The sequence below is a fragment of the Myzus persicae genome, unplaced genomic scaffold (genome assembly GCF_001856785.1).
Source record: "Myzus persicae strain clone G006 unplaced genomic scaffold, MPER_G0061.0, whole genome shotgun sequence".
Lineage (NCBI taxonomy): Eukaryota > Metazoa > Arthropoda > Insecta > Hemiptera > Aphididae > Myzus > Myzus persicae.
The window spans coordinates 203,238-216,479 of NW_019101247.1; the positions used below are offsets into that span (position 1 = coordinate 203,238).

General features: G+C 33.7%; 1 protein-coding gene across 1 annotated transcript in view; it reads left to right on the top strand.

Moving 5' to 3' along the window:
• Positions 1-13,242, top strand: part of LOC111028390 (tRNA dimethylallyltransferase, mitochondrial) — a 97,030-nt gene that overhangs the window by 33,287 nt on the left and 50,501 nt on the right. Inside the window, exons 2-4 of the mRNA XM_022307019.1 lie at positions 1,751-1,888; positions 5,398-6,260; positions 12,700-12,841. Coding sequence (XP_022162711.1) covers positions 1,751-1,888; positions 5,398-6,260; positions 12,700-12,841 — 1,143 coding nt within the window. The remainder of the gene's footprint in view (positions 1-1,750; positions 1,889-5,397; positions 6,261-12,699; positions 12,842-13,242) is intronic.

The window sequence follows — 13,242 nt, forward strand, 5'->3', positions numbered from 1 at the left end:
CAGAGAGACGAGGTTTATGTATTTTGTGTCTTGCAGCTATATACTATATAGCTGTTATATTATGTACATATAATGTAACCGACGACCGACCGTATATATAGGTAGCGCGCAACAAGTCCGCCGCCGGCGGCCAGACACACCACCTCGCCGCAAAAGGTAGACAAACACACTTACACACGCACACTCATCCGACGCAGACGGATCAATATATGGCATTATGCGCCGGTAGACCACCACCCCTCAGGTCTCGCCGACGATTTTTCCCGCCGCTGCGTCGTGTTTTATTGCTGCATTGCTACAACCCGACTATATTAGAAAACCTCCTCTCCCGCCTTGTATATTTATACCTACTTTATAATGGCGTATATAGTTACCTAAATGTATGTACGTATGGTTCGTATGTTTGTATGTATGTATGTATGTATGTATGGTATGTATGTAATATGTATACATGTATGTTAGCTATCCCTGGGAAATCCCCGATATGTTGGGGTTTAGTCGACATTGGCCGCCGGGTGAGATCGATCGCTCTTGATTTCAGTTGCACTATATAGTTGTAGGTGTGTCCTTCGAAAAACAATGCGACGCGTCGGAAATGATGGCGCACAACAACTGCGTGTAGTGTATGTTGAGTTACTAATCATTGATCATTGATTGTAGTAATTAATAATCGGCGATAAAGGCTAGTAAAGAAAATGTTGAAAACATAATTTTTCACGATACAATTNCAATCCCGTTCAAAGGACTTCTTCTATGTCCCACACGCCACCACCAACTATATGGCTAATAAGCCTTTAAGACGCCTAATGACGTCTGCCAATGCAGAGCCTTCCTTTGACGATTTGCTAAATTTGTAAAATATTTTTATTTTTTATTTCTTATATTTTTTTTTCTTTTCTTTTTTTTCTTCAACATATTAAGCTATAATTGTCATCTGATATACATATTATATATTAATGTAAATTGTTTAGATCTAAGTTGCTTTATCTAATTGTAAAATGTCTAATGTAAAATACAAATTGTAATGTAAAAGGGCCAAAGCCCGTATAACCAATAAAATAAAATAAATAAAATAAAAAATATATGTTTTTCGATCGATTTATTTACGTGTAACGACAGAGTATATTTTGCAGAGTTTATTTTGTATATAGTTGCAGGTTTCAATGTCTTCGTGCTTAATATACGGTAGTTTAATACTTTGTTTACTATATTAATTGATATATAGGTACTAATAAATGATTTAAAAAAAAATATTATGATGAAGAAAATAATTTAATTTAATTTGTATTATATTTATTATGTTTGCTAAACAATAAATTCTGTCATCGAGGATTACGTACAATTTTAGCTGATTTGCATTTTTATTTTTTTCTCGGCTATCAATTATGTATTTACCCATAGGTATGCGTTTTTTTAATACATATTCGGCCATAGGTATGCGTTTTTTTAATACATATTCGGCCATAGGTATGCGTTTTTTTAATACATATTCGGCCATAGTTTATTTAGGGGTTGCATGTTTGAGATGTCTATGAAAGAGCCGTGTATATATACATATGAGATATATTATTATTCTGCATTCATAATATGTTATATTATTATCAAATTGAAAAACATTTATACTACTTAAACCCGGGTGGATAATTTTGAACTAGGTATGCTTATTTTAGCCATCGTATCTTGTAAACTTATACATTAGTATAATATTGTATACAAAGTGATAACCAGCGTTGTTTTGTTTTTTTCGCAGGTCTACAAAGGTCTTGATGTAGCCACCAACAAGGCTACCGACGAAGAGATGGACGGTGTCCCTCACCACATGATGGGCACTGTGGATTGGCGTGACGAATGTAACGTACACCAGTACAGGAACGAAGCTCTAAAAATCGTATCCTTTACTCTTTATTGTAATAATTTATTATTATTATCATATGAACATTATATTACGATGTTGTAATTGTCGCGTAACCTGCCGTTAAAATAACGATGAAAAAAGATTCTTTGCGTTCGGCCCTCCGTCGTATAGCCAGCTGATTAACGACCTCTTGTTCGTGTTTAAACAGCAGGTTTCTAATGAAGTCCTTTTGTCATGCACACTCGAATGTCACGCTTCGTGCTGTTTGTCAGGGTGTGTGCATTTTTTAAACACTTTTCCTATATCACATGCGTATGTGTGATATATGCGCCAACAGCGTTATTATTATTATAATACCGTATATAATATATATATACAAATATATTATACTTCTCGGAGAAAGTGCTTTTTTCCAATAGGGGAGTAATAATGCGTCGGTTTTCAAGTACTGATAAAGGAAGGGGAGGAAGGGGGCTGTGAAGTGAAATGTGTAACAGTAGGATATAGCTCGGACAGTAAAATAATATAGCAGGAAGTGCTGTACTGGTGCAGTGCGGTGATGGTATATACTATATAGTAGTATTTCCTGAGGCGAGACGAGCCATGGGGATAGAGAGAGTAAGTAAATACAATATGAAAAAAGATGGTGCAAGTATTAGACAGGCTGAATTGATGTTAAACTTTTAAAGGATTGTCTGATCATTATTATTATTATTTATTATACACCGACATGTATGTACCTGCCACCTGCAGTTTGTTGCAGTTTGTCAAATGATTATAATATTATACAATGACCTATTTGAGATTTAATTTAAGTTATGTCACGTATTGATTTTTTTAACGTTCTAGTTTTATTTTGTATGGATGTAATTAAAATGTATTTTATTCTTGGAACACCATAATATAGAAACGATCCATCTAATACGCTTAGTTGCCATAATATCGGCACATAATATATCTACAATATCTCTATATACCTGGTGTTAAATACTGTTCAATCGTATAGTTTATTCTACTTCTATAACCTATATTATATTATTATCCTTTTTATATGATAATAATGTATAAATATATAGATTTACAAATTATTGCTATGCATTATCATAACATATTATTACGAAATACAAGCGGTAAGTAAATTGTAGTTCGTATTGTGTGTTGTATATTTTGTTTGTTTAGATAACATAACTTAAAGGCTTAAAAGTGGATTTCATTAATATTTGGTGAAGAGTAAATATGGGCTGAGGTTATTTGATCGATATGGGTTGACAATTTTAATGCATTGTTTTAATCTCGGTCGATATAAAACGTCCTACGGAAGATGGGTGGGGAGGGGTATTGACGATGTAATCTGACCAATAATGTTCATGTCAGCTTATAAATCGCATTCAATTGTACATTTACAAAATAATATTTTTCAATTTCGTGTATTGTATATTCATATAACATATGTTTGAAAATTAAAGCACTACAGTAGAAGTTTAAAACTGAGTAAATCGATGACAAGTACAACGTTAAAATGATAATATTAATGGTGGCAATAAAGAAGGAAAAAAATAAACGGTGATAGTAGTTAAAGTTTTTCTCTTGGCGTCTACATGTCGGCTATGTACGAAAATGATTATAACAATATGAAACAATATATAATAAGTAATTCTAAAAACTGTAAGAGGGAACCGAAAAAACTAATTAATAAAACAAACATTTACTACGATAAGAAGCTATGACGATATTAAAATGAAAGCGAATTAAATAAAAACAAAAAACGAGTGGTTCTTTCGAGATTAAGTGCTCTTGGAACAGAGCGATTTCGTACAAATCATGTTTAATTTTCTCGACGAGTTTCCCATTCAGTTATCGTACATTGTGGTATATCATCGTATATATAAGTGTTTAGTACAATATATATTTATATATTATACTGATACCATATAAATCTTGCGTCAAAAGGTGTTGTATATATATATATATATATGCAGCAGAATGACCCATGCAGCAAGCGTTTTTTCCGGTGCGGTCGTTTCGTTTCCGGTCACCATCATCGTGACGCTTATATTGTAGCCCGTGATCTGCACGCATCTCCCCCTTTATGTATACGTCATTAAACGGGCCATATGGGGGTTAGGATAGGAGCTTGGTAGAATGCCGTAAAGGGGTTCTCAAAATGTTTTACTCACGAGTTTCGTAAAACGTTTAGCTTAAACTAACGTTTATTCAATACGCTTTACTTTCATATTATACTATGATAATTACCTATAAAATATTTTATGTAGCCGAGCTTTTAGTTATTTCGCCGTTCAACATCCGAAAACTTCTAGGGGCGTAATCTGTGTTAGAACGGCGTCCGTTCAGAATTTTCACTAAATTATCGATTCCCGCATATACGTTTTTTACTCATTTCTTCGGCGAAACATGTCCATTCCACTACAATATTATATACACCTAAACACCGCGTGCACGCCTTATATATTATCGATTGTAACAATGATTGTATTTTCAGTACCCGTTTTGTCTTTCATATTAATAATATAGTGAGCAATCGCGACGACTTGACATACCCCAACGTATAATGCGTTACGTGCATTCAAGCAACCCTCGTATTTTTCAAAATAAATAATTAATTTGTTTGCACTTATGATTACGTATACGATACGGCGAACGCTTGATAAATTTGGATTAGGTATGCTTTTACCGCCCACCGATTTAGTTTAATATTATAATGTTGAACTTTCATCACGTAAATCCTTTTTATTTTTTAAATTCTAATTAGTATACAAATTTATTTGCACGAAGTAATAATAGTGTACATATATATTATATAGGTATATGTACTATGTAGATATTATTTATTCGCTTTTCTATATTCTATACATGTATTGCTGAATTAACTAAGTAGTATAAATCAACAACAATTTATGCATATTTTATAATAATGTACGTATTTTAAACGTCATGATTGATTGCATAAAAATCATTTGTATCATTCGAGGTTTCAATTAAAAAAAAAATAAACATCCTATAAGACTTTATTACAGTTATAGTACCTTTAAAGTCTCGCGATGATAGTAAAAAAATATATTTAAAAAAAACAATCGTCGATCGTGAGTTATTCTCTAAAATACAAAAAAAAAACAATGAACTACTGTAGCTTTGGCATGTATGATATTTCATATATATACGATTGTGATGAACGTTTAAATAAATAGGGTCGTGCTGCTCAGTTTTTGCTCAACCATACTCAGGCTTTTCGTCTACATTCGTTTCAAAACCGAAAGGAAATGTGCGATTTAATGATTACTGACACAAATCATAGGTTACTTCATTTATTTTCAGGAATCGTGAAATCAATTCGTGCTTAGGGATTGAATATATTATATATTATTGTGAATTATTTTCATATAGGTAACAAATTGTTTTTCAAAAGTAAGAAAAGCTCGAACGTATACCTGATATATCTATATTTATATTATTTTTCTTATGCTATTGTTATCGATCATTGTACATATTATATATTGTGGTCCTTGACTTGCTTATATTACCAGATACAAGATATATACTCTAGGGGAAAAGTTCCGGTGGTGGTGGGGGGCACGTCGTACTACATCGAGTCGATCATCTACGACAACCACCTGGTGCAGGGGTCCGCCGCCGGGGAACCGGATCCGGATCCGGCGGACGACGACGACGAGCAGGACGATGATGAGCAGGACGATGACGGCGATGACTTGTCTGCTGACGCTTTCCGCGAGTACTCCGGGTTCCGGAACGTCAACGACGTGCCGATTGCCGTCACGGCGGCCGGCGCCGGCCGCATGTATGTAGACGCATTGGCTGAGGCGGTGAGGTTCGCGCAGACCATGACGGCCATCGGGCGGCTGCCGGTCAGGCGGTACAGGAACACGTTCGTCGGTGTGGATAACGTGGTCGACCCGCGGATGGCGGAGCCGTGGCCGCCGACGGTGGCCGAATGCGAGACAGCCGCTTTGTACGCCCACGGCGTCCGCGTGCTGGGTGGCGTGGCCGAGGCGGTCGGCCGGACTGACGGTGCACCGGACGTCCAGTACGAGGTGACGGCCGCGGACATAACGGTTGGCCACCGCGAACGGTATGGGTTAGCCGATGTCCAATCCAGGCTGGACGATCTGCTGACGCTGGTGAAAAATGTGGACATCCCCGTGAACGAGGCGGCGGCCGCCGAAGTGGACGCGAACGTCCGGACGGCCCTGTGCCGGGTGCATGCGGAGTTGCAGATGCGGACGCAGCGGCTGGCCCTGGCTTTGTTGGCCGACCACGAACGGACGGCTGTGGACCTACTAACGCCGGCAGCTCTCAAGGCGCACGCCGCGTACTTCGATCCGGTGGCCGCCAGTGCGCTCCATCCGCACAACACTCGTAAGGTGTTTAGGTACGTACCGTAATTTTGGTATTAAACACGTTGATGTGATATACTATGTATAAGTCTAAAGTAAAGTCGTGGGTCTCTGTAGGTGGGCCGTCTGTCGTGTCTCATTTATCTGCCGTGGTATCATTCACTAACCACGATATACCAGAAAATAGACATAACTGTGAACTTGGCCAATACAACTGAACCCGTTATTAATCGCAATATATGCATCTCTTTTCTCTGTTCAGTTGTTTAGTTGTTCAGTTGTTCAGTTGTTCCTTCAGGCGGGTTCACAGCTACGTCGTGTTGATCAATTTGCATTATAATTGAACGTTACTTTTTTGGTATTGTATAATAACCAAGTTGCAACCGAGTATACCGAGAATTGTCTGCAGCTCAACTTCTAAACCAATATAGTTACGAGTTGTAACCATTGTTACCACGACTACGCGCGACACGATACACGAAGTATCTGCGAATCCGGCTTCATCATTCAGAACCTTCTGTGTTAGTGAGAACCATAATATTACATCGTTTTTGCCTCTATTAGCCGCTCGCCTAAAAAGTATGTGATCATAACACATTTTATTATTTTGTCGTATTCACTATTCATATATAGATAAACGGGTGGAAAATCTTATTTGCTCTTATGCTTAAAATGAAACGCGTATTATATAATAATGTTATTGTGCGTCGTATGCTCGTCGAGAATAGCCAATTAACCGATATATTGTGTAATAATGACGGAATCGGTTTCATATTATAAAATCAATCACTTGAATTAAATTAACTAGACTAACATCAGATCAAATGTCGTCGTCAATAATAAAATCAAATAAAAACCATTGACAATAAAGTATTGTGACAAAATATTGTGGTTGGGTTTTTTAAATAGTTTTTTTTTTTTTATTATTGTTTGCGTGTTGATATATTTTGTTTGTGTATTTTAGTTAGGGTACCTAACCTTTATTTAATTGAGTCCGATGTCTGTGATGTCATTGAATATTCGATTGATTAAGATAATTGGCTAAGATGAAATTATATAAAAGTATAATATACGCCATCACTTGCGCAAAACGGTAAAGTCCATCATGATATTTTTAGATTTACCTAATAAATTAAATTTGTTTGCGATATTATACCTCAGCAGTGAGATAAAAGCCCAAAATTCAATTTTATTATCCAGTATAACTGAAATCTATTAAACGTATTGATTATTTGAGGAATAACTTTCAGCGTACAATTTGATGATCGCAACTTTAAACTTTTCAAATATTATATATTTCTGTCTTAAATTAAAAATGATTAATTTCAATAGAACCATACTTATAAAGATAATTCTAATTAGTAATCATTTTTATTAATGGTAAAGGGTTAAATAATTATATGTATTTAAAAATTTACATTATATACAATCTATGTACTGTAAGTATATTATGATAAATTTCAAGGTACTTAATTTGATTAGGTATTATAAACGCTTCATTAATGATTATTTTGATGTTAGTAATATCCCTATCTGTATTGTAGTTCTATTTGGTGAAATGGAATTTTTGCTTATGAATTGTGAAAAAGGTGTTTTATTTTTTTGTGATTTTAGATTGCGTTTAGGAGGTTATATTGTTTTGCGATTATGGGTGATAGCTGCGCAAACGGTTTCATACATTTTTCGATGTATGCGAGCTAACCGTCAATTTTCCGATAATTTTTTTAAAACGTGCGCAACCTGTAGAACGCAATTAAATACTGTTCGGTACATTTAGGCTACCACGAATACTTACAAACTTTTTCGTTTCATTTACCTAAATATATATGCGTATGAAATAGTCACTGTATTTTTTTTGTATGTCATGTGTGTGTTGTATCGAACTCCGAACTAGTTACTATACGTTGAATAAATGATGTTGCCGTCATGTCTTATAATCTCTTGTCTTTAATCCTCTGGATGTCGGGTGTTCGTTTGACGACTATTAGTTAGAAATTATTTTTTTCTGCTGTCACGTAATCTGGTACACTGGATTATCTACCTATATAAAGATAAAAAGGTTACGTGCAGGTCCCGATTTCGGCATAATTTTTAAACAATACAACTCAGGTAACTGATATCAGAGTACTTATATCTATAACATAATTTAGATGATTGTTTTAAAACAAAACTTGTTTGACATTTCTACCAATTTATAATACACATAGACCAAGTAATATTTTGTTATTTTGTTAAAACAAATAATTGCTGTGGACGACGGTCAATACAAAATTTGTGCGGAATCGCTTTCCAATCGCCATAAACCGATTATTATGTGTGTTTAGTAAAAGGTATATATTATACATTGAGTCATTCTGCACCGCATAAACATATAATATCGTGTTATTTCTAATAGAAATCTGCTATCGGTGGAAGACCATTTTTGGTGTCTTTTGTTTTTGTCAAGGAGAGGAAACCGTTATAGGTATATTGTATTTAATATTGTCGTAGTTTTGATTTTAAACACTATACGTGCATTTTACATTTAAAAATTATATTTTAAATACTATTTATATTTTATTATATATGTATACATTATATAGGTGTATTATTTACACGCGTTGAAATAATAACGAGTTTTACTATATACGTTTGTATAATTAAGTGAACTTACTTTTTATGCGAAAAAATTAACTACCCGTGTCCCGCGTCGTTGTTTATACATCCCAAGCGTATATACGTTTGCATTAAATGCATCGGGTTGTTAATCATTTAGTCTGAACTGCGTTCATTTTCTGTAATATAATAATATATACTTGTGTGTGTGTATATATATATCCGATGTTATTTAATATTTATCTCCCCTCTCGCCCGATCTGCTAGCGAACAACACTTTTTAAATTAACAATATAAGATTTCTAACAGCACCGAGCACATCATTCCCCGGGGAAATGTTGTCGAGTTTTTATCTACATGCATGTTTGTGTGAATTGCTGCAAGAATACGCCGCTCGTGTTTTATTTATTTATTTGTTTTATTTTCTCAAAAAAAAAAAAAAAGAAAAGAAAGAAAAGTCTGACCCGTGAGACGCATCTATGTATAGGGAGGGACGCTTTGTACAGCATACAAGGAAGCACGCAAAAGGGTTGATTGTGGAGAGATGCTGATTTTAAAGTTTCTACCTACGCGAAAATTCAAAAATTTGTTTGCCCGCGAATCGTTTGATCCGGAACAGCTCACCGTATCCTCTAGCCATCTATACAATTTCTGCAATAGCAATAGATCCGAAACAGTTTTTCTCTTAAGAATGAACGAGAAAAAATTGCCTAGAAAAATGACGATAATTATTTTTTAATTTCTAAAAGCGAAAAAATATTTAACTCTCGACTTACTATTGCGAAAAATCATGTACGCTTGTTGTAGTAGTAACTAGTTGTATATTATAACAGATGTAATATATAGGATATAATATGTATCACGGCAATATGTGTGTGTATGGTTGACGTGGAGACTCAAAAACTGGTCGACCGATATTGATGAAAATGTCTGAGATTATTCTAATTCAAAATTTTTTATTGACCTTCATTTTCACAATGGATAATTTATGCCAAATCGTTCTTATTTTCAATTAAAATTATTCTCTAACTAAGTTTTGATGTGGGTACGAAAATCATGCGATGACATTCTCTTGAAAGATGAGTAAATAATATATTATTGTAAACAAATATCTATTAGCAAATTATGATTACCCTATTCGAGAATTCGAGCGAACATGTTCACTTTATAGCGAGTAGTTTCATTATAATAATTCATATTGTACTAATATTATTTGTATAAACTTAAATCACGACTAGTATACAATAACATTTTGTATACGATTTTGGTCACTGCCGCATTTGCTCCATATTTGTATCACGTTCATAATATATACGGTGCCATGGTTGGTTGCACGAGAAGTTGGAAAACTATTGGTTTGGAACCGTACTATCTTTTAAAATACCCCATCAGGAACACATTTTGTTAAGACTATATTTTTATTAAATCATATTTCTTGGTCCTAAAGTCGTTATTTGTTTGAATTAGGTATACTATGTCGAAAGCAAATTCGATCGGAAACGGTAATTTTATGGAAAATATTGTTTTGGAAACATTATATTATGTTGATGGAATTATTATATTCTGAATAATATTTTGTTGGAATTGTTAATTTTCTCAGAAACATATTTTCATAGAAAATATTTTTTTGGAAATGTTTGTTATTAGGTTATGGAATGCCGTTCCTAAGAAATACATTTCCAAAAAAATACGTTTCTGAACTTATACTATTCCGACAAAATATATTTCAATTAAATTTGGGTTCCAACCAAACATTTTTCAAAAAAATGTAGCTCCGACCTGCATAGTGTTCGTGATTTTGAAATATTTTTGTCCATCTTTCTCTTAATTCGTGTTATTAACTATCTTATATTTTATTAATACAAATCTATATTTTTGTTTACCGCGTTTTACATTATCGCCGCCGTCCTCCCTCATAATATTATGTACATCATTCATGTATTATTATAGTTAAAATCTCCCTAATGTGCCTTTCAAATACACATTAAAATTAGAGAACTACCTGCTGCAATTATGATTTATGGCTTTCAGAAAGAGTATAATTAATAACCCATTTGTAATTATGAAATATAATTGTAGCTGTGAATTACAAAATAAAGGAACAATGAGCTCATATGATATACCTACCAAAATAAAAAAAGTTTTATGTTTACACATATAACCTTTCATAAAAATCACCTGTTTACACACTAGACTATTTTCCCATCAGAATATTTATCTTTATTATGTGTATATATATTATGCATGTATTTTTTTTTATGCACTCACTATTTGTTTTATATTTTGTCAGCCAACAGCCGAAACCTGTTTTTACTCATATTATTATTATTATTATATTCCACTGGAGATCATTTTATACTCTGTGGGACACATTTAATATTTATTTTATCACTATCTAATTGATTATGATTGGTCGGAAACAAATAAGTGAAAAAGCTGTAAAAAGAAACCGTCGCATTTATTCGGTTAAACAATCGGACATTCCATATAATAATAATGTATAATAAAAAAATAGTATAGGTATACCTATTATGATACATAGAACATTCGCTGTCTGCCTATAGGTATTATAATAATGTGTTGGAGAGTTCGTTATACTTTTTTCTAAGTCTACAATGAACAATACGTATTCGTGTGTATAGCGATAGAGTTAAAATGTAGATAGAGTTTGGGTGGGATCAAAATATTATAATGCATTCTTTCGGCGTTTGACAGCAAACAACCGCGAAGCAAACATCGCAGATAACGACGTTTGGTTCACCTCTACCATAATATTATAATATTTCGTTTCAGAGTCTTGTACGCCAGTCTTAAAACTCGTAGGAACTATGTAATATATTTTATCAATCGTTTGACTGGATTTTCGGATTTGAATTTCCCATCATGTGTATAGAAAGCATTTTCTACTTCATCTTTATACAACGCTATGCGATACGATATCTTAATACCTATATACTGTTTATCTATCGAGTGGAAATATTCAAATATTATATCTAATTGGGTTGAGTTATTCTCTTAATATGTATATTAACAATGATCGACCGTTATCTAAGTTTCGTGAAGTCTCGCTATGCCGCGTCATTCACCGCGAACCAGTGATATACTCATAATACTCGTATTACTTTTATAATATTATTATCATATATACAATTATCTCCAAACAACCGTATGACCTCTAATATTTGATAACAACAGCAGCTGTTAGCTGGGTTTCCACCTTAGAGTATAACAATTCTACTCTGATTAGTGATAACTTCTTTTAAGTAATTCTAATAAGTAACCGCATCACTCCTAATGACGATGAATGTATTATAGAATGTAACGCACTGTAGATAGGTACAATTAATTTATTTTATACAGAATGTTTCTACAACGAATAACGCCACCAACAAGATAAACTTAGGTACTCGTTGCCGTCGTAGTAGTTTGGTTGACTAGTATGTTCCCGTAAAAACGAAATATTGTTGGTATTTATGTTTTCCAAATTGTTATTTTGAGGTTTATCCTGCTGCCTATACATCGTTCCGATCCCTTGTCAATCTTTGCATCGATAACTATCAATAATACTAATCACGTAATAATTTTTTTATTTTACGAACCTAATACATAATATAATATATTATATACCTATACTATAATATAGTATTCGTAAATGGGTGGAAATGGATTAAATTGGAGCAAAAATCATGTGACATATGAATATAATTTTACATGCGAACTTGACAGGGAATATTTTTATATTTTAATAAACTTGAAAAATAATTTCGACCATTTCGTATTTAGATTACATCTGAGTATATTTGTCATAATGATTGTGACACCCATATATAATATTATTTTTAAATTGTATGTAATCTAATCGTATTGTATATCATACAGGACTATACAGATCTACCTGGTTCGGGGCAAGCAAAAGAGCAAGCTGTTTGAGGAGCAGAGAACCCGGGTGAGCGGGTCCGATGTACCAGTGGTTGCTTTGCGGTTCAAAGAAGTGCACATGATGTGGCTGACATGCGACGTGGTAAGTCAAAATACCATTGGTTAAATCGAATAATATATTTTCACGATATGGGTTCCTATAATACTAGCGTTGTGGGAGTGATTTTGTTTTGTTGAACAAAGATATCTGCTGAATTAATTTCCACCTTATCGTGTGGCTCCCTATAACCCGGAATTAATTTACGTATAATCACAATTATATATTTAATTTGCACATTTTTTGTCGATCCCGAGCATTCTCATTTCTCACTACACAGCATACTTTAAAGTGTCATTAAAATAACTGATATTTATTCTTGTCATATAGATAATTAATAATATTATCCTATAGATAATACACCTTACGCTTTAATGAATTACCTATAGATACGTTCATTATTAGTGGTACCAATATAATTATCATGTATGTGCTTTGGTAGTCAA